Source organism: Mus musculus, chromosome 1 (assembly GCF_000001635.26).
Source record: "Mus musculus strain C57BL/6J chromosome 1, GRCm38.p6 C57BL/6J".
In the NCBI taxonomy this organism is placed as follows: domain Eukaryota; kingdom Metazoa; phylum Chordata; class Mammalia; order Rodentia; family Muridae; genus Mus; species Mus musculus.
In genome coordinates, this window is record NC_000067.6 from 161,138,250 (window position 1) to 161,159,647 (window position 21,398).

At 42.3% G+C, this 21,398-nt stretch overlaps 2 protein-coding genes across 12 annotated transcripts in view; one reads left to right on the forward strand and one right to left on the reverse strand.

Annotated features, from left to right (window-relative positions):
• The first annotated feature begins 4,197 nt into the window (after positions 1-4,197).
• Ankrd45 (ankyrin repeat domain 45) overlaps positions 4,198-21,398 on the forward strand; it is a 28,064-nt gene continuing 10,863 nt past the window's right edge. For 2 of the 11 annotated variants that reach the window (XM_017312486.2, XM_017312485.2), the window contains exons 1-4: positions 4,502-4,591; positions 6,061-6,115; positions 12,716-13,068; positions 16,997-17,164. In XM_017312486.2, coding sequence (XP_017167975.1) covers positions 12,744-13,068; positions 16,997-17,164 — 493 coding nt within the window. In that variant the 5' untranslated portion in view covers positions 4,502-4,591; positions 6,061-6,115; positions 12,716-12,743. Of the gene's footprint in view, positions 4,592-6,060; positions 6,116-12,715; positions 13,069-16,996; positions 17,165-21,398 lie in introns of all 11 variants that reach the window. The other 9 variants (XM_030243189.1, XM_030243190.1, NM_001368766.1 and 6 more) reach the window with 9 other exon arrangements.
• Positions 18,594-21,065, reverse strand: Tex50 (testis expressed 50). Its single transcript, NM_001195189.1, has 2 exons — positions 20,614-21,065; positions 18,594-19,095 (listed from the first exon to the last, which is right to left on the reverse strand). The coding sequence occupies exons 1-2, from the start codon at positions 20,935-20,937 to the stop codon at positions 18,850-18,852; spliced, it is 570 nt and encodes a 189-aa protein (NP_001182118.1). The 5' UTR covers positions 20,938-21,065; the 3' UTR covers positions 18,594-18,849.

Sequence of the window (21,398 nt, forward strand, 5' to 3'; positions counted from 1 at the left end):
GCTTAAAGCTTTGTTTTCGTTCAACATGGAACATGAAGAGAGTTTTGTTGAAGTACCATATGATCCAAGACATCCTTCTGCATTGGAAATGCCAGGGGCGAGAGCTGTGGAGATGGCCCATGGTGTAAAGTGCGTGTGCATTGCAAGATCCTCTTTTCAGATCCCTGCTACCCTCAGAAAAAGCCAGACATGGTGGTGTTTACCTACAGTTTCAACACTGGGAGACAGAGAGAGAAGAATCCTGAAGGCTTGCTAGGCAGCAGTCTAGTCACCCATTGATCTCTAGGTTCAGTGAGAGATGCTGTCTCAAGAAATATAGCGACCACTTACAGAGATGCTGTCATGAAGTGCTGGTAGGCCTGCTTGCTTTTCTGAGTTCTAACCTCCAAAGCACAGTTTCACCCCCCTCTTTATTCTAACGACACTTTCCTTACCCCTCTGGGTCTTTCTTTAAGCTCCCCAACTTCCACCATGCAATAGTTTGCCAAACTGTTTGCTAAACTTCATTGCTCAAATTCCAGCTTTTAAATTTTCCTAAAAATTAAAAAAATTTACTTTCTCTGTGTAAATGTTTTCCCCACATTTATGTTTATGTACCATGTGTGTGCAGTGCCTCTGAGGCCAGAAGAGGGTGTCAGATCACCTGAGACTGGAGTCTCAGATGGTTGTGAGCTGCCATGTGGGCAATGGGAACAAACCCGGGTCTTCTGAAATCAGTGCTCTTAACTGTTGAACCTTTGCTCCGTCCTGGAGTTCATTGGCTTTCTCGAACTCTAATTCAAAAGAGCATGACTTCCTTGCTTCTCTTCATCTCCCCAGCAGCTTTCCCATCCTGTTGTTTTTCTCTTAAACTCTAATAAAGCTATCCTTGAGCTAAAAGAAAAAAAAAAAAGAGTTGGGGTGCAATGGAGGAAGACATGTTTTTGTTTTTGTTTTTTTTTTTTCGAGACAGGGTTTCTCTGTATAGCCCTGGCTGTCCTGGAACTCACTTTGTAGACCGGGCTGGCCTCGAACTCAGAAATCCACCTGAACAGGAATGAATACATCACACACACACACACACACACACACACACACACACACACACACACACACACTAGTAATGATAAGATTTCTGTGGAAAATTTGTCATAGTCTAATGGATAACATATTATAGACCCTTTTATTAGTTAGCACAGTATGTTATGTTGGGAGTATCTTTCTTGAACCAGCTCATCAGACTGGTTAAGTTGCCAAGAAAGGCAACTTAAGGGAAGAAAATTTATTTTGGTTCCTGGTTTTCAAGGTTTCTTGATTATCTTATCAACCTGCAAGGCAGGTGGTCACAGCAGTCAAGAAGCAGAGAGACAGACAGGAAGGGGTTATGAACAACATAAACCCTTCCAGGGACTCCTCTCCCAGTGACCTACTTCCTTAATATCTGTTCCACTTCCTGTTTCACACACCTCCATCAGTGACCTACTTCCTTCATCTCTGTTCCATTTCCTCTTTCACACACCTCCATCAATGACATCAGATGACGAGTCCATTGAGGGTCAGAGCCCCAACCATCAGTCAGTTTGTATTGTTTTGTTCTACCAGCCTCGGACCAAGTCTTCAACATTTGGGCTTTTTGGGTAACACTACATGGGAGTGAGTCTGCTGTACCTGGCCAATCATACTTGAGCCACGAATCTCCTTTCTTCATAATCCATTTCTAACCCTATTTGCATAAATGCACCAAACTGTTGCTATTGACATGAGCTCAACCAGAGACCAGGGTCCAGTTGCTTTATGTTTCTCAAATCTATTAGTTTCTGGTCTCCTATATAGTACTGGCATTCAGAACATTAAAAACAATCTTTGAGAAACTGGGGCTGGAGAGATCGCTCAGCATATACTGCATTGGAAGAAGATCTGAGTTGTGCCCCCAGCACCTATGCAAGGCTGGCCACAACTGCCAGTAACTCCAGTTCCAAGGGACCCGACACCCTCTTCTGGCCTCTGATGGTATCTGCACTCATTTGCACATGCCCTGCCCCTTACCCCCAGACACACAGACACATAATTTAAAATAAAAATATATCTTAAAGAAATCTATTTAGAGCCAACTGTACACCTGTAATCCTAGGTGATCAAGGCAAGATTACTGCCGCTTTGATGCCCAGCTAGGTTTTCATAGTGAGTTCTAGGCATAGTCTGAGTTAGATAGCAAGAGCCTGTTTCAAAAACCAAAACCAGGGCTGGCAAGGTGACTCATCAGGCAAAAAGGGCACCCGCTGCAGAGCCTGATGACCTGAGTTTGACCCCTGTCACCACCATAGTGGAGAGAACCTGCTCTGCAGGCTATCCTGTGACAGTCACATGTTCTGGCTGGAGGGTGCCCCCTGCTCCAAGAAATGTGTAAAAAGCCAATTCGATGCAAACAGCCACAGTGAACAACTCTGGCATTTACTTAGCTCCACTTAAAGCTTTTAAGAAGTATTTAGCCGGGTGTGGTGGCGCACGCCTTTAATCTCAGCACTCGGGAAGCAGAGGCAGGCGGATTTCTGAGTTCGAGGCCAGCCTGGTCTACAGAGTGAGTTCCAGGACAGCCAGAGCTATACAGAGAAACCCTATCTCGAAAAAGCAAAAACCAACCAACCAACCAACCAACCAACCAAACAAACAAACAAACAAACAAAAAAAGAAGTATTTATACTTCCAAATTCCTTGTATCCTCTAAAAAATTAATTAAATAAAATTGCATAGGATTATGTATTATGTCATTTTTTTATCCATATATTAAAAACAAACAGACCTCCCTCAGAAAAAGACTACAGTGAAAGCAGAACATATTAAAATGATGTGTTCAAACCGAAGGCACATCTGGCTTCTCACTACCCGCTTCTGTAGGAAACAGCCTTCAGTCTAACAGATCTGCTACATGGTGGCTGTAGGAATACGCTTGCAGCCCACAGAGCATCTGGCTTAAGTCTCTGTCTAAAATGTCACATTCTAAATTTTTGGCCACTACATCTTTGTTGAATAAAAACAAAACAAAACAAAACAAAACAAAACAAAACAAAACAAAACACCCTTCACATTTAAAATTTAAGATTTCAGCCAGGTGGTGGTGCCACATGTCTTTAATCTCAGCACTTGAGAGGCAGCGGCAGATGGATTTCGGTGAGTTTGAGGCCAGCCTGGTCTACAGAGAAAGTTCCAGGACAGCTAAGGCTATACAGATCATCGTGAAGAACAAACCAAAAATAAATCTGAGATTTCATCTTTTTTACATTGTAGAACTTCGGCTTGATGGTGGTTGATTTTTTTGCTTGGGCCTTAAGTCATGCATTCATTTTTATTTTTACTTTATTTTGTTTGTTTTGGGGACTGGCTATCACTGTGTAGCCCTGGCTAGCCTCAAACTCAGAAAAGATCTGTCTTTGCCTTTGCTTCCCCAGTGCTAGGATTAAAGTTCTATGCTACTATGCCCTGAAAACATTTATTTTAGTTTCTAATGACATGATTGAGTTCATTGAGTATCATGCCTTTTATTTTACTTATTTTACATTCTTTATGATTTATTTTTGTGTATGTGCCTGCATGTGTACATGTATATTTGCTTAAGGAGGCCAGAGAGGGTAGGTTCCCTGAAGCTGGAGCCTGAGGCAGTTGTAAGTTGCCTGCTGTGGTGCTGGACTCAAACTGTAAGAATATGTGCTCTTAACCACGAAGCCGTTTCTCCAGGCTTCAAACGTTGATTTTTAAAGTGGGTATTCATCTTCAGTGCAAATGCTGAGCCCATCAGGAATATGGCCTCTTTGTTAACGATTTCATTCTAGAAACAAGTGATAGCTCCCTTTGACTTCAGAACAAAACTTCCTGGTTTTCTCTCTGCCAAACTGCGGGAACACGTATATTGCTAGACAACTAAGGTGGTACTTCTCTGCTGATTTTTCTCAGGTTTTCCCCTCGTTCTGCCCACCCTAAGAGCTGTTTTGGACTTTACATTTCGAATAAAAAAAAAAAAGAATCTAGCACATATAATTCCTAAGTTCCTTTTGCCCCTATCTAGTTGTCAGGGAACAGTCTAGGTGACACAAAGTTTAACTGTATGAGTTCCCCCAAACAACTAGAAAGGTAAGCAAGACGTTTCATCGCATTATTTTTTAAATATAGAATTCACCCTTATGCTTTCAACACAAAAAATTTTCACTTGAAGGCAAACGAGGAGACCAACAAGGAACGAGCACAGTTCATTTTTCATTAAAGTTTTAAAGTAGTTAAATTCAGACCTATTACAGAAATTTTTACATAATAAAACGCCTTCATACTACCATCAGAGCATTGATTTTGCGTTACTCGAAGAATATCTCTAGCTTTTTCACTCTAATGTCCTTCGCTTTGACGTCCCTGACCTTCCCGCCCAGTCAGAACCTGAGCGCTGGGTGAGGCGCGGCTGCGCCGTCGCCATGGTAACCGCGGAAGCCTGGGCCCTGAGTGAGGTGAGTAGGAGTCCTGGAGCTGAGGTCCTGGGTGGGCGATGGGGTGTGATGGGGCAGAATAGACCCGCATCATCACTACGGGATCCTGGCGTCAGGGGCTGCCGTGGTGGGCGTCATCCAAGGTATGCTCAACCTTTGTGTGTCCGGTGGGCTTTGCTCATCCTTCCGCGGCTTTGATCATCCTGCCGCAGCAAAAGGGCAGGCAGAAAGTCGAGGGCGATTCCAGGGAAGGGAGAACTCTCAAGCCCCTCGGGGAACCGCCATGCTCTTTCCACGTGACCCGGTTAGTTCAGAAAGGCTGGCACTCTGGGTGAGGGTCCCCAGGCCTTCCCTCTGCGTTGAATCCTGGGTGATTGAGCTGACTACTTTGCCGAGTGAGGATCCGGCCCCTCTGAACTGGGACTTAAAAATTCTTAAGAACCATTTATTATCTTTTTTTTTTTTTCCCTTTTTGAAGAAATAATTCAACTGGCTAAAAAGCCTTTGGGGTCGACTCCACTACAACTTCTGGAAGCTTCATCTGCGTCATTGTTCTTTGTTTATAGGATTCGGATATCATCACCATTAAGCCACCTCCTACCCTGTTACTGAAGTGTCACCCCTCTAGGAAAGCCCTTCTGGGACCTTCTACTCCCAGTTTGCTGTCGCTGCCCTTCCTCTCTAACAGCTCAGCCTATCGCCCTTGCATCCTTTATCTCAGCCATTGCTTGATCAGACTGTGGGTTGGCAACCAGGCCTATGTAATTTTCTATTTTTGGTACTTTGCAGGCTCTAAATGTTCCCGTTGTGTAGTCGGGAAGTTTCTAGACCTTCCGTAACCATTTAGTAAGTCAGAGCAGGTTATATCCTCATTTCAGAAAACTCAATTAAATAAAGAGAATTAAATCACTGACATGCTGCCTTCATAGGCCCAGGCTCCTCCCACCTCTCTATGCTTGTGCAGGCTATGAAGCTTATGGTTCATAGTATTATGTATGTGGACATAGAAAACATAATTTGCTTTGTGTCCTTTTTTTTAAAGATTTATTTATTTTATTTATATGAGTTCACTGTTGCTGTCTTCAGACACACCATAAGAGGGCATCAGGTCCTATTGCAGATGGTTGTAAGCCACCATGTGGTTGCTGGGAATTGAACTCAGGACCTTTGGAAAACCAGTCAATGCTCCTAACCACTGAGCCATCTCTCCAGCCCTGTTTTGTGTCCTTTAGAAGAGGATCGGAAAGCTATGACCTGGGGGTTGCTAACCAGCTCTCCATTTTACAAATATTTTAGCCACAGACATACCCATTTATTTGTGTGACAACCGCGATTACTCACTCCCCTGCTACAGAGGGACTAATCATGTGATAAACAGTAGGCCTCCACAAGCCTACAGGTGTGCCATTTGGAATGCACTGATTTCCTGAGGCCTTCATTGGTCTTAGCCTCTGCAGTCCTGTGTCAGCATCTTCTCTTTATCCCTCCTGTTTTAAGTTTCTTCCCCCTCCTCTTTCCTTCCCTGTTGTTTCCTAATTCATCAAGTTTGTTACTACATCTAAATCTAAAATGGCCTCACTTCTTCCCTTTGTTTCTTGCCCCTACCCATAAGCACCATGATTGGAGGGAACCTTGGACTGGAAGAAACTCAGTAGGCACTGACTTGGGTGAGTGAGTACTTACAGCCCTAGCTCTCGCTAGTCTGAACTTTTGCATTAGTGGTACAATCGGCCATTCTTTTGTGCCTCTCTCTCCTCTCTGATTTGTCAAACACATATCTAGGCTTTTTGGTTCAATTATATTGAAACCATCCCGTTCCCAGCCTACTCCTGACTGTCCAGCACGTTTTGGTAACCATCCCGAGCCTTGTGAACAGTCTGGATTTGCTTCTCCTTCCTCCCATCCCCCTTCCTTCCTCTCCCTCCTCCTTTTCTCCCTCCTCTTATTTCTCCTCTTTCTCTTCTTCTTCCTCGTCCTCTTCTTCCTTCCTCCTTCTTTTTTGAGACATAAGAAAAAGGATAAATCAGTGGCATCCTGCCTTCAGAGGTCCAGTCTCATCTCCCCTCTCTCTGCCTGCACAGCCTGTAAAACTTGTACTTCATATCATTATGTATATAGGCAAAGAAAATATAATTTGTTTTGTCTCAAGAATAGGACCAGGAAGCTATGGCCTCTGGGTCTTTATCTGTTTGCAGATATTTCATTTGCAAAAGGAAAAGTCCCAGATTAGCCTTGATTTAGCAATCCTTATGCCCACCTTCTGAAGCTCAGGGATTACAGGTGTGGTCCACCAAAGCCTGCTGTCTCCTGTTTTTAAAAAATGTGTTTCTTAGTTACTCTTCTATTACTACACCAAGTCACCATGAACCATGGTAAACTAGTAGGAGAAAGAACTTATTTGGAGCTTAGTTTCAGAGTGCATGGCTACCAGGGAGCATCGTGGCAGGCAGGCAGGCAGACACAGAGCAGTAGCTGAGATCTCACATTCAAACACGAAGCAAAGAGTGGCATGGGTTTTTGAAACCTCAAAGCCCCAGTGACACACCTCTTCCCTTAATAAAGCTACACTTCTTGATCCTTCCCTATACCAAGTATTCAAATATATAAGCTTGTGGGGGACCTTCTCTTTGTTTTGTTTGTTTGTTTTTAACTTTTTCTTTTTTATGGATATTTTCTTTATTTACATTTCAAATGTTACCCCCTTTCCTGGTTCTCCTCCTTCCGGGAAACCCCCAGGCCCATCCTCCTTCCCCCTGCTTCTATGAGGATGTTCCTCCACCCACCCACCCACCCACTCCCACCTCCCCACTCTCGATTCCCCTACACTGGAGCATCTATTGAGCCTTCATAGTGAAAGACCCACAACGTGAGGACACCCCCATGTTCTGACTCAGGAGAGGTGACACCCCAAATCACTCATGAGAAACGGTCTTGATGCAAACTGCAAGAGGACTTTTATTCCAGGTGCACTCTGGGACCTACAATCGTACACCACTGTGGGCCCCCGAGTAGCTGGGAGAGGGAGTATTTAAAGGAAGAAAGCACAACTCAAGGGGGTGGGGAGGGCGTTGTTGGAAAATGCCAAAAATACCAGTTAAGAGTCTCGAGGAAGTGGGAGTCAAGACAGTTTCTATGAGTCTCTAACAATAGCACATTTGCATAGTGGTTTCCAGGAGCAGTCAGGGTGACTTTCTTTGAACGAACCGAACCCAGGAAGCAGGTGGGTAGAGGAATGTCGCTATCTGTCTTATGATTAGCATGCCTTGGAGCATTGAGTCACAAAGGTCACATTCTCAAGCCTGGGTCTAAAAGCCTAGTTTTTATGTTTTTATGTTATACTTTTTCAATAGGACCAAGGACCTCTCCTCCCATTGATGCATGACAAGGCCATCCTCTCTACATATGCAGCTGGAGCCGTAGGTCCCTCTATGTGTTCTCTTTTGTTGGTGGCTTACTCCCTGGGAGCTCTGGTGGGTCTTGTTGGTTGATATTGTTGTTCTTCCTATGGGGTTGCAAATCCCTTCAGCTTCTTGGGTACTTTTCTCTAACTCCTCTGTTGGGGACCCCATGCTCAGTCCAGTGGTTGGCTGCAAGCATCCACCTCTGTATTTGTGAGGCTCTGGCAGGGCCTCTCAGGAGACAGCCATATCAGGCTCCTTTCAGCATGCACTTCTTGGCATCCACAATAATGTCTGGGTTTGGTAACTGTATATGGGATGAATCCCCAGGTGGGGCAGTCTCTGAATGGCCTTTCCTTTAGTCTTTGCTCTACATTTTATCTCCATATTTGCTCTTGTGAGTATTTTGTTCTTCTAAAAAAGACCAAAGCACCCACACTTTGGTCTTCTTCTTCTTGAACTTTAGGTAGTATGTGAATTCTATCTTGGTTATTTGGAGCTTTTGGGCTAATATCCACTTATCAGTGAATACATACCATGTGTGTCCTTTTGCCATTGGGTTACCTTACTCAGGATGATATTTTCTAGTTCTATCCATTTGCCTAAGAATTTCATGAATTCATAATTTTTAATAGCTGAGTAGTACTCCATTGTGTAAATGTACCACATTTTCTGTATCCATTCCTCTTTTGAAGGACATCTGGGTTCTTTCCAGCACCTTGCCATTATAAATAAGGCTGCTATGAACATAGTGGAGCATGTGTCCTTATTACATGTTGGAACATCTTCTGGGTATATGCCCAGGAGTGGTATAGCTGGGTCCTCAGGTAGTACTATGTCCAATTTTCTGAGGAGCCGCCGGACTGATTTCCAGAGTGGTTGTACCTGCTTGCAATCTCACCAACAATGGAGGAGTGTTCCTCTTCCTCCATTCTCGCCAGCATCTGCTGTCACCTGTGTTTTTGATTCTGACTGGTGTGAGGTGGAATCTCAGGGTTGTTTTGATTTGTATTTCCCTGATGACTAAGGATATTGAACATTTCTTTAGGTGCTTCTCGGCCATTTGATATTCCTCAGTTGAAAATTCTTTGTTTAGCTCTGTACCCCATTTTTAAATAAGGTTATTTGATTCTTGGGAGTCTAACTTCTTATGTTCTTTGTATATATTGGACATTAGCCCTCTATCGGATGTAGGATTGGTAAAGATCTTTTCTCAATTTGTTGGCTGCCTTTTTGTCCTATTGACAGTGTCCTTTGTCTTACAGAAGCTTTGCAATTTTATGAGGTCCCATTTGTTGATTCTTGATTTTAGAGCATAAGCCATTGGTGTTCTGTTCAGGAATTTTTCCCCTGTGTCCATGTGTTTGAGGCTCTTCCCCACTTTCTCCTCTATAAGTTTCAGTGTATCTGGTTTTATGTGGAGGTCCTTGATCCACTTGGATTTGAGCTTTGTACAAGGACATAATAATGGATTGATTTGCATTTTTCTGCATTCTGAACCAGCACCATTTGTTAAAAATGCTGTCTTTTTTCCACTGGATGGTTTTAGCTCCTTTGTCAAATATCAAGTGACCATATGTGTATGGGTTCATTTCTGGGTCTTTGATTCTATTCCATTGATCTTCCTGCCTGTCTCCTGAACCAATACCATGCAGTTTTTAATCACTATTGCTCTGTAATATAGCTTGAGGTCAGGGATGGTGATTCCCCCAGAATTTCTTTTATTGTTGAGAATAGTTTCCTCAATCCTGGGTTTTTTGTTATTCCAAATGAATTTGCAAATTGCTCTTTCTAACTCTATGAAGAATTGATTTGGAATTTTGATGGGGATTGTGCTGAATGGACATTCTCATTCAAATCGCCACTGAGTGCAACTCTATCTACTTACATGCTTAGAAAGTCACTTTAACTTTGTTTTAACTTGACAAAGACATTCCCTGGTCTCTATGTACCACTGAATTTGAATTTGCTTTTTCAACAAAATATTGCTGAGTCGACTGTTATTTAATGCCAAGTAACAAATTAGCCAAGCTTGGTATGTTTCAAACCACACATAGATTATCTCATAGTTTCTGTGAGGGAAGCATCATACCATTAGCATACCATTCTTGTTGCCCTGTCTCTTCATTAGCATACCATTCTTGCTGCCCTGTCTCTTCATTAGAAGCAAGTCACTAAGTGGAGCCTGTGCTGAAGGTGATGGGATTAACAAAGGCTTGGGCATCCGGAGGAGGCAAGGTAGGGTGTTGTGAGCCAGAGCAGGTGCATGCAGGAGCCAGGGGCCACCAATGTTTTAGGTTCTGGGAACTGGAATTATAGGTAGTTGTGAGCTGCCGTGTGTGCGCTGAGAACCAAACCTGGGGCCTCTGCAATCATAGTGAACACTCCTGATTTCTGAGTCACTCCTTCCTTCCCTGAACCTGGTTTTCCCCTTAAGGATTTTGCTGTTATGAGTACATAGTGATGTCATAACATTTGGTGTGTGAAGGCGGGGCCTACAGTGCTCTTCCCTGAGTCATTCCTTATTTGATATGTATTCCATCAGAGTGAGCACTGGTAAGACTTCCTTAATTGACTGTAATTAGTTTTGTCCTTTCTAAAATCCCATAGAATTTTTATGTTAAAGTACTCACTACATGTCACTTTTTATTACATATATTTTGTTTATCTTATATTTTCTTCTATGGAGCATATTGTTGAGGGCAGAAGATAAAGTTGTTAGTTTTTTAGGTACAGTAGCTCACATATGTCATCCCAGCACCAGAGGTGTGGAGGCAGGAGGATCACTGTAAATTCAAGGCCAGTCTGGTCCACATAGAAAGTTTCAGGCCAGCCAGGGCTACCTAGCAAAATTCATTCTCAAAACAAAAACAAAAAATATGTTTGTAATTTATATAAACATTTAAATAACACACTAATAATTCTTTAATAAACAATAAGTGAACAAATTGTTTGAATAGGTTCTGTTTAAAAACTAGTACCTAATTTTTAAAGTCTTCATAATTTAGCTCCAATGATCTAACTATATTTCTTAATTCTCCCTACCAAGAGTCATTTTGGGGCAGAGAAATTCTCTTTTGATTCTTTCCTAATAGATTTAGTTCACTTTGATCTCTTGTCTGTTCCTATTGAGTATACTATGCATATTATATATTTAATATTTTATCATATACTGAGGCCGAGTGTTTACTCATTGTAGATCTTGATCGAATGGCTAAAGTAGCTTATTTTATGACTATAATTGTTTTCAAGTACATATATTTATTTCATTCATATTGTCAGTGTTTGGACTGAAGATAAATAAGTTGCCCAGTGTGGTGGTGCATGCCACCTTTAATCTCAGCACTTGGGAAACAGAGGCAGGTGGATCTCAGTGAGGTCAGAGGCAGAAGTAGGTGGATCTTGATGAGTTCAAAGCCAGCTGGCTTATACAGCAAGTCAGGCCAGCCAGAACTACATAGTGAGGCCCCATCTCAAAAAAATAAACAAGTGTCAGAAGCCATCTAGGACAGGCTAAGTCCACCAGGTGGCCCTCCTGGAGGTGGCCCAACAGTTTTGCATTGTGATTGGTGAGCTCTATGAGGCAAGGTCCCAAAGAGACTTCATCTCAGGACTGCTTCTTACAGCTGATATGCCTTTCCTATCATTATTAAATTAATATAATGATCCCTGGGCATTAGCCCACTCTACTGCACAGATTTCCTTCAGATCAACATAAAGATGAACATTCATGAATTATTGATTTTATAGAATTCCTGATTTGATTCAAATAATCTTAGGAAGATAATTTTAAGAAATGGTTTTAGTTGATTTACAAGAAAGATCCAGTACAGTTAGAAACAAGAATAGAATGTGTTCCCTCCTCATAATAGTAAGTAAAGGCTGCACAATAAGAAATACAATGAGCTTTCAAAATTGCACTAGAAGGAAAATAGGCTTGAAACAAATTTATGTTCAAGGAAAAACATTCAGGTCCAAGGATAAAGCCTCAGATGTGCACTATAATAAGACAAGTCCCTGAGAAACTGTTGCTTTGAACTTATAATGAGTATACAGAATGAAACACTGCTTTGAATTTAATATCAACACCCATTTGTAACTCCCATTTTGTGTAACATTTTAAATATGAGGTAATTTTCTAAAGAACTTTTGTCTAAGAAGGTATAAAAAGGTCAGAGGGAAGAAATAAAGATGGTGTGATATGGTATGGTGTGATGGCTTAGGGGGCTCTACCCCATCCATCCACCCATCCATCCATCCATCCATCCATCCATCCAAATGTATATATGTATATGTCTGTTTATGTGTGTGTGTGTGTGTGTGTGTGTGTGTGTGTGCGTGCGCGCGCATGCATGAATACTTGTGGAGTTGAGATAGTCGGCCCTGCCAGACTGTGGGTGTATGAATGTTCATGTGTCTCTGCAAATTTGCCTGGGTAATGGATCTTAATTCTTTTCCTTTCCTTCCTCTATGGTTCACAAAGAGTTAACCATTAACCAGCCCAGCCAGTGAAAGGCTTTTGGCTGCCTAGCCAGAAAAGGGAGCATTAACAATAAATCCTTTACCTACCCCCCTCCCCCATTAAGCAAAAGTTGATAATTCCTCTGAAGCCATTGGCATCTGGCCCCAATATAACTAAGAATCAAAGAGAGTAATTATTAATATTAAGCAACCTTTATACTCCCCCCCAAAAAAAACCCAAAAAGAAAAAGGAAAAAAGAAAACACCACCACCACCAAAAAACCCAAGTCCCTGCATCCCACACCCCCCTACACACATCTTCCCAACCCAGGGCAGGCTCCCAGCAAACAAGTAAACAAATAACCACTAATATGTTTGAATTACCTTTTTTTTTTTCTTTGATGCTAGGTATTTTTTTTTTTTTTTTTTGGAGTTAATGGAGCCAGAAGAAACTCTAGAATCGGAGAGTTCAGAAAAGTCACTATTTTCCTCACAGCAAGAGTATGAAGAGTCGCAAGAAGCAGAAGAAACAGGCGCTGAGAACCCCCTTCTGCAGCCCACTCTCACTGGGGACGTGGAAGGTTTGCAGAAGATTTTTGAGGACCCTGAACATCCTCACCATGAGCACGCTGTGCAGCTGCTTTTGGAAGAAGACATTGTTGGGAGAAATCTGTTGTATGCAGCTTGCATGGCTGGCAAAAGTGACGTAATTAAAGCCTTGGCAAAGTATGGGGTGAATCTGAATGAGGCAACTGCCAGAGGTATTTCATCATCTTTCGGGATCACTGTGACCACCTAAAGACGCTCCTCACCGTCTTTATGAGTGGATAACTCTGATGTGCTTGCTTTATACTTTACACAACCTTTTCAAAAAGTTTTAATTTTTAAATTAAAACAGTTAAACTCATTGTCATCAAGGTCAAACTTACCTGACAGCTGTGTTTCTGCCCGGAATTATAGGTTGGTTATAATGTTAGAAAAGACTAGTTTAGTGTAGTTCCCTCTGCTGAAAGATTAAGTAAGCAGGGGTTGGGATGTAGCTCAGTTGGTACAACTTGTACAAGGCCCTGGGTTTGAGCCCCAGCGCTGCCTAAGGCAGGTGTGGTACTACACGCCTATAATTACAGTACCAAGTTGGGAAAGGCAAGGGGATCCGAAGTTCAAGGTCATTGGCTAGGCTACTCAAGGAGTTGGGGCCAGCCTGGACTATGTGAGAACTGTCTCCAAAAAAATTTTTTTAAGCAAGCAAAATGTGAGCATGATAATACATGTAGGAAGATCATTTGAAAGAAATTCATGATTTAGGGAGATGGGAATATAATAAATCTTTTAAAAGGCTATCAAAAATTATAGGTTTTAAAATTACTGAATGGCTTTCAGTCAACATTTTATTTTTGAAACTTATTTATTTATTTATTTATTTATCTATTTATTTATAGGTAAGATCTATGTAGCTCTGGCTGTTCTGAAACTCACGATATAGACCAGATCACCTTGGATTCTTTATTAACTGGTTGTCTTGGAACTCTGTAGACCAGGCTGGCCTCAAACTCAGAAATCCACCTGCCTCTGCCTCCCAAGTGCTGGGATTAAAGGTGTTCGCCACCACGCCTGGCTCTTTATTAACATTGTATTATCCCTTCTGGTCACGATGATCTCAGGTAGGCCCAGGTCTGTGGCACTAAGGTGGGTAGGGAGCTAAGAGGTTTTTAGGGCAAGTAGAGATGTCTTGTGTCTTCTTTTTTTCCTAGCTCAGCCAGAGATTAGCACATGGGTATTTCTTTTCTTCATAAACTCTTATAGAAACATATCCAGGTTTTTAAAATTAGATATTTTATTTATTTACATTTCAAATGTTATCCCCTCTCCTAGTTTCCTCTCTGAAAATCCCCTATGCTCTCTCCCCTTACCCCTACTCCCCAACCCACCCACTCCCACTTCCTGGCCCTGGCATTCCCCCATACTGGTGCATAGAACCGTCACAGGACCAAGGGCCTCTCCTCCCATTGATGATGGACTAGGCCATCCTCTGCTATCTATGCAGCTAGAGTCCCACCATGTGTTTTCTTTGATTAGTGGTTTAGCTCCAGGGAGCTCTGGGGATACTGGTTAGTTCATATTGTTGTTTGTCCTATAGGGCTGCAAACCCCTTTAGCTCCTTGGGCACTTTCTCTAGCTCCTTTATTGGGGACCCTGTGCTTCATCCAGTGGATGACTGTGAGCATCCACTCTGTATTAGTCAGGCACTGGCAGAGCCTCACAGGAGACAGCTATATCAGGCTCCTGTCAGCAAAATCTTGTTGGCATCTGCAATAGTGTCTGAGTTTGGTGGTTGTTTATGGGATGGATCCCCAGGTGGGGAAGTCTCTGGAAGGTCATCCATTCAGTCTCTGCTCTGAACTTTGTCTCTGTAACATATCCAGATTTTAATCTTACTTTGGCTACATACAACCAGTGTGACCTTGGGAAAGGCTTGGACTCGCTGACCTTCACTTTCTGTTATACACTGTAATGAGGCTAATACCTTCCTCCTAGGGCTATTGTAATAATTAAATGAAGGACACATAAAGTCCTGGCATAATAGTTTCAACACAGAAATTCTTACTCAGTTCTTTTTGTCTCTCTGGATGTTTAAGGGAGCTATATAAGTACCTATAATTCTTAGGAGTGTATGAAATTAATTGTAATTTATATTGATTCAGCATTTCTTGAAATTTCTCATACCAAAAGCATGTCTCAGTCACCCTTGATACCAGATCTAATCCAAATGGCCCAGGCTTGTGGTTAGAGATAAGAATTTAGCACATCACCTCTGCCAGCGGTGGTGTGTGTGTGTGTGTGTGTGTGTGTGTGCGCGCGCGCGCGCGCGAGTGCACATGTGTGAGCGTGAGTGCATGTGCTTTTTCACTGTTTTTGGGCCATTTGGGAATTTGCCAGAAATTTAAAGTTACAATCTATTTTCTTGTACATGTTACTAGTTGTCACACTTTTTCTCCTTTGAGTGACCTGGGAGCAAAGGACCCACTCATATTGCCCGAGCTTTTGTTCCCACCGGAAAGAACACGCTCAGGACAACCGGAATATTCTGCGGCAAAAGCTTTATTGCTTACTTCTTCAGGAGCAAGAGAGAGAATGGCAAAACCCCGTCCCTTTTAAGGAGAATTATCCTCCACCTAGGACGTGTCGCTCCCTGATTGGCTGCAGCCCATCGGCCGAGTTGTCATCATGGGGAAGGCAGAGCACATGGAGTGGAGAACTACCCTGGCACATGCGCAGATTATTTGTTTACTACTTAGAACACAGGATGTCAGCGCCATCTTGTAATGGCGAATGTGAGGGGGGCTCCCCAAACACTCACACTTTCCCTCAGCCAGGATCTAGAAGTTTAATCCTTTCCCAGTTAATGTATAGGTGTCTTGAATCTGCAACTTCTAGTTGACAGCCCAGAGACTACCTAAAGCCAGAGTTTTCCTGGAAGCATTGAGAAAGCAAGGTTGCGTTCTTAAGACAAGTGTGAGCTAGGTAGACACTGGATATGAGTCAGGTGAGAACCCCCAGGTCACCCTCTCTATGCATGTTTCCAATGTGAGGAACTTCCTGATTGTGCCTTGGGCAAGGTATGGGACTTGTGGAAGGCACACGATGAGTCCCACTCTTAAGGTGTTCTGGTAAGGGCTGCTAGAATCTTTGGTGTTGAAACCCCACTTTAGATCATTTTTAATTGCTTTCTTGAACCCAGGACCTCGTACATTTGGCAAGAGCTATGAAAGAGGGCTGTGCCCTTGGCCCTGGCTCCCCAGTTTAACAGAGGCATCTCCAAACAATAAAACAATGATCTTTGATTTTTCTAAAACTCAGTGTGAAAAACTCTTGACAATGCATGTTTCCACCTCTACATTTACATCTCAGGAATCTAAGAAATGACTTTCTAATGTGGTAAGTCATACTTCAGCTTTAAATCAAAAGATTAATTTCCAAACAAAAGCATACACAGCTATAGTGATTTTGAAAACTGTGTTAACAATAAAGGGCTGGTAATTAGAGTTTGATGAAAATTCTTTTAAATCATAGACTGATTGTTCCAAAGTGCAGCTTGCTGTCATACTTAGCAGATGTGGAGGGGCTCAGGAGTCAGGCTGCCCATGTTGGTTGGTATCTTGCATCCATCATTACTGGTTCCTTGAGCCAAGTTTCTTAGCATCTCTGAGAGTTTCCTTTCCTGTAAGATGAGGATTATAATAACTCTGATGCTAGAAGGTTTGCAAAATTTAATGAGTTTACTAGGTAGAACACTGAGTGCCTGGCTCTTGGTAATCATTCAGTACTTGATAGTGTTTCTGATCTGCTGCATAAGAGAGTCTGGAATAACATACAGATGTACCTTGACTTATGATGAAGAGGTGACCTCGTAGACCCATTATAAAGTACTGTAAGTGGAAGCATACACTTAACATAGCTTGCCTGCTCATCACAGCTTAGCAATGCTGTAAAGGAGAGAGCAGTTTATTCCTGTGGTTACAGGTGCCTGGGAGCTGTTGCCCATTATTGCCGTTCATCATCATGACAGAGTATTGGAACACATATTCCTAGCCTTGGGAAAGACTGAGCATCAAAGTTTCAAGTGCATTTTAAAACTCCTGTCAAGCCACCCCAAGGCAGTTTGACCTGGCCATTTTTACTCTTTGTCAGGGTACACGCTCTTACACTGCGCTGCAGCCTGGGGCCGTCTGGAAACTTTGAAGGCCCTGGTGGAACTGGATGTTGACATAGAGGCTTTGAACTTCCGGGGAGAGAAAGCTCGGGATGTTGCTGCTCGTTATTCTCAGGTTGAATGTGTTAATTTTCTGGACTGGGCAGGTAAGGAACACACATGGTATGAAGATGATTGAGGCCATGGAATGATAGGAGTGACATTTCTGCCTTCCAGCTAGATGATGTATTTTCTATTGTCAATAGTATATAAAGATTGCCTTCATTTTTTCTTTTCTCTTTTACTTTGCTATTGACCATAAAACATTCCTCTTCATTGTAATTCTCTCTCCCTCCCTCCCTCTCTTTCTCTTTCTCTCTCTGTATGTGTATATATATATGTATCTCGTTGATTTACCAATTTCTAACAATTTAAGCAACAAATTTCCATCGGACTCTACATACAACATATGTTCAAGGTTGTTTTCTGAAAGACCCAAGCAAAGTACACTATTCCTTACATGTTTAAATATTACTATATTTCAGCAATATATTTGATCCCCCAGAAAGAAAATTTGTTATTGAAAATTAAAAATATTTTCCTAGGAGAAATTAACCTAAGGTATTAATAGCCTGAATCATAATTACCCGATAGCATGGCAGGACTTCTGAGCCCCGTCATTTTTCTCTCAGTTTGGCTGCTGGTTGCATGGGTACTTTGTTTATGAAAGTTCATTGAGGTGAATGAACACTTAAAAGTTTTTATGTCTTTTATGAATATTGTATTTCGAGAAACATATGTGCTACCTTGACATTTTGCTCTCGTTCCCCAGATCTGTAGAATATAGCCTGAGGAGACTTTAGGAATATGTAACTGAGTAACTTGCTGTGTGTGCTTATAGAATTTAAAATTAAACCATTTTGTATGGCTATCTGCTCATTGCTGTGCTTAGCAGGCTTTTATGGAATGCCCACTACTGACCATGCTAATATTATTGTAGGCATGGCATCCAGCAATGGTTGTTTCTTCCTTCTGGACATTTTTTTTAAGGAGAAGCAAGCATCTAGAAACCAGTTGGTAATTATCCAACAGTATCAGAAAGATGTGACTATTAAGAGAAAGGGTGAAGGTAATAATTGGCAGGAAAGCAGTTCATGCCCTGGGATAGTCAGAGAAAGGACGAAAGCTTATTGGGGTTCACCTGGGCCTTGCACAATGAACAGCATTTGAATACACAGTAGCAGAGCAAAGAGCACAAGGAAAACATTAAGTCTGAGAATGAAAGGAACGTGTGAGGGAACAGTGACAAGATCCTCTCACTGGAACCCATGCCAGCGCTTCCGTAAGGAAGGAAGGGTAAGCACAGGGTCTCTGGAGGATGCCTGGGTTTGAATACTATATAAGCTTGAGCAGAGGACTTCAATTATTTGTACCCTGGTTTCCTTTTCTGACAAAAGGGGCCAATAATAGCTCCTTCCTCTTGAGACTTGTGAAAACTAAACGATACAGTACAAAGCACACGGCGACTACCTGTTATGTGGTCAGATTGAAAAAAAAATGCGGTTGCTATAATTACCACTAGATTACACCCTGAAGTTCCAGTTAAGGTGTTCTCAGTTTATTCTGGGAGCCACGTTAGAAAGAGTGGATTCGTTTTCAGTTGAGCGGAAACCCAGAGCTCGTCTGAGAATTTTTCTGTAATGATTGTGGCAAAAAAAAAAAAAAAAAAAAAAGCAAGCCCCCAAAGAAACCTTTGTGTCCTCAGACAGTCCCTGCAATAGATTTCTTTTATACTCCGCACTTGACCAAGCTACATTTGCACGAGCTTTTGTCCTCTCCGCACTTGACCAAGCTACATTTGCACGAGCTTAGGGATAGCAGTGATCTTCTGCTCCTCTTCTCCCTTACTCTTCTTCTTCCTTAATTTACGTTGTTGCTTAGCTTTCTTGACAGAAGAGTGGTGAGACACGTGCTTCAGGAACTTGGTCATCATTGATGTTGTGGCCAGTAGTCTGCAGAGGATTTGTTCAATGTCATGGATGGATGGGCTCAGGTCTAGGCCATTAGCGTGTTTCTCTAAGGAAGCTTGCTTTTTCAGCTGAAAGAGCAAAACAAATGATTACGCTTACATTCTGGAGCCAAACACCACTAAGATGTACACATCACATATTTATGCAAAAAAGAGGGAGGTTACTATAGATGGCTCAAGTACAGAAGAGATGCTCTTTAATTTACAACACAAGACTAGACTGGATCACCGTCATCACGGCCAAACATTGGTTAGCATTGTCTAAGGTTAGAGAGCATTTTGCCAAGAGAAGCTAGGGTGTAAACAACATGTTTTCCTTTAGGATGTGGAGAAATTCAGTCAGGATGGACAGATGTCTTCCCTGCTGGCTAGCTCTCACAGTATTAGAGAGTGCCGCCCTGGTCCTCCTGAGCTGTGAACCCAGTGAACCACTCATGAACTTAACAGCACTTGTGATCGTCTGTACACGGACTGTACAAGATCCAGTCAGTTTTCTGTTAGCATGGAGAGGGAAGGGGTTCATAAGCCTTTACCCCTAAAAGGAGTAGTTTTGCACAGTTGACCACTTCAGGGGAAGGGGAAGTTAATTTTCTTTAAGTCTATGGTTCCTGGCAGGTTAACTGAATAAAAGCTCTCAGCCATACCGGGAGCACAAAATGGGCCCTTAAGACTGAAGTTAGCGGTTGGGGGTAGAGCTCAGTGAGTTGCAAAGAACTTGCCTACTATGTAGGAGGCCCTGGGTTTGAGTCCCAGAACCAAATGCATGAATGAATAAGTAAATAAATAAATAAATGAAAAAAAAAATTCTCTTACTAAGCAACATCACTGTATAATAAGTACATATTAAAAAAAACAAACAAGAAAACATCTATATATCTGATGGTCAAGGAGATGTGTTTGCTCACGTGTTTAGTGGAGTTCTTTTTTGTTGTTGGTTTTTTTTTTTTTTTTTTTTTTTGGTTTCTTGAGACAGGGTTTCTCTGTGTAGCCCTGGCTGTCCTGGAACTCACTTTGTAGACCAGGCTGGCCTCGAACTCAGAAATCCACCTGTCTCTGCCTACCAAGTGCTGGGATTAAAGGTGTGCGCCACCACTGCCCGGCTAGCAGTTCTTAATTGTCTCAAATTATAGCACTGTCTATTGGCAAAATTTGGAATTAAGTGCCCTGTTTCCCACCAAGTCCTAACATCTAAAATCAGTTTACAGCCTGCTTGGAAAGCTCACGCTACCTTTTGTAGTGAGCTCTCTTTGGTAGACTCACAGGTTCTCTAGGAAACCCCTTGTTTCAGATCATTTTATGGGAAAGCTGAGAAGAGCACTTAATTTACCTCACTCCTATAAGCCTGCCTACTGCATCTTAATGTTTTATTGTGCTTTGTAACTTGAAGTAGGAGTTGAGATGATTTTAAGGACCGTGTGACTAAACATTCCTCTGTGGCATTCTTAGCCATGCCCACGTCCTGTCCTGCTAGGTAATGGTGGTGAGGTGGGTGGGGAGCAGGGGAGATGGACAGCTTTAAGGATCTGGATAACCTTGGGCTATCCACTCTTTGAGATTCTATAAATCCTATTTGCATCACAAATTCACCTTTTTTTGGTGTCTTGTCCATTTCATCCATAGGTAATGCACAGATAAAGCAAACAGGATTAAGCAGAGAGCTTGTACTAAGATGTAAGTGAGGTGTAAGGCGCTCTGTAAGAGGTCCATGTTAGCAAAATTGCAGCAGAGTGTGTCCAGAGGATAAGGTAGGCAGCTGGATGGGGGGGCCTTAACTTTCAGGTAGTGCACTTCCTCTGGAAAAATCTCCCATCCGACCTTTGTCCACGTTGTCCCGTCACAAATGGAGAAAGTCTCTCTGAAGAAGCAGAAGAGCAGAAGGGGAGAAAGCACAGACAGTCTTTGGGTAGACATCTTTTTTTTTTTTTTTTTTTTTTGTCTTAACTGAGAAGAAAATCTTGTGCTAAAAAATTGGTCAGACAGAGCAAAAGATGCCTCAATCACTAAAGAGGCACTCCTGTCAAAGCCTTTCAGATAGTCCTGCCAGTCAGCCCCTCATAGCCAGCAAAATACACAAAGATGGCCATTGTTACATCGTCAGTCATAGTGACTCAGGTGATTTCAGTGACATCATTAAAAAAATGCACTGGGATGAACAGGTGTACCCAGCTAATCACCCAGGTTTCTTGAAAATGAACTATTTGCTATTTGGCCAGAGTGTGTTTAACAGTAGGTATGCAGTCATAATAATGAAACCGCAATGGAAAAAAAAAAAAACCTAAACAAAGCAAACCCCCAAAGGTAGTGGTGTCTTGGAATGGGCCAACGGAAAGATTGGCTGTTTTGGACCCTGCCATCCAAAAAGCAGACTCTGG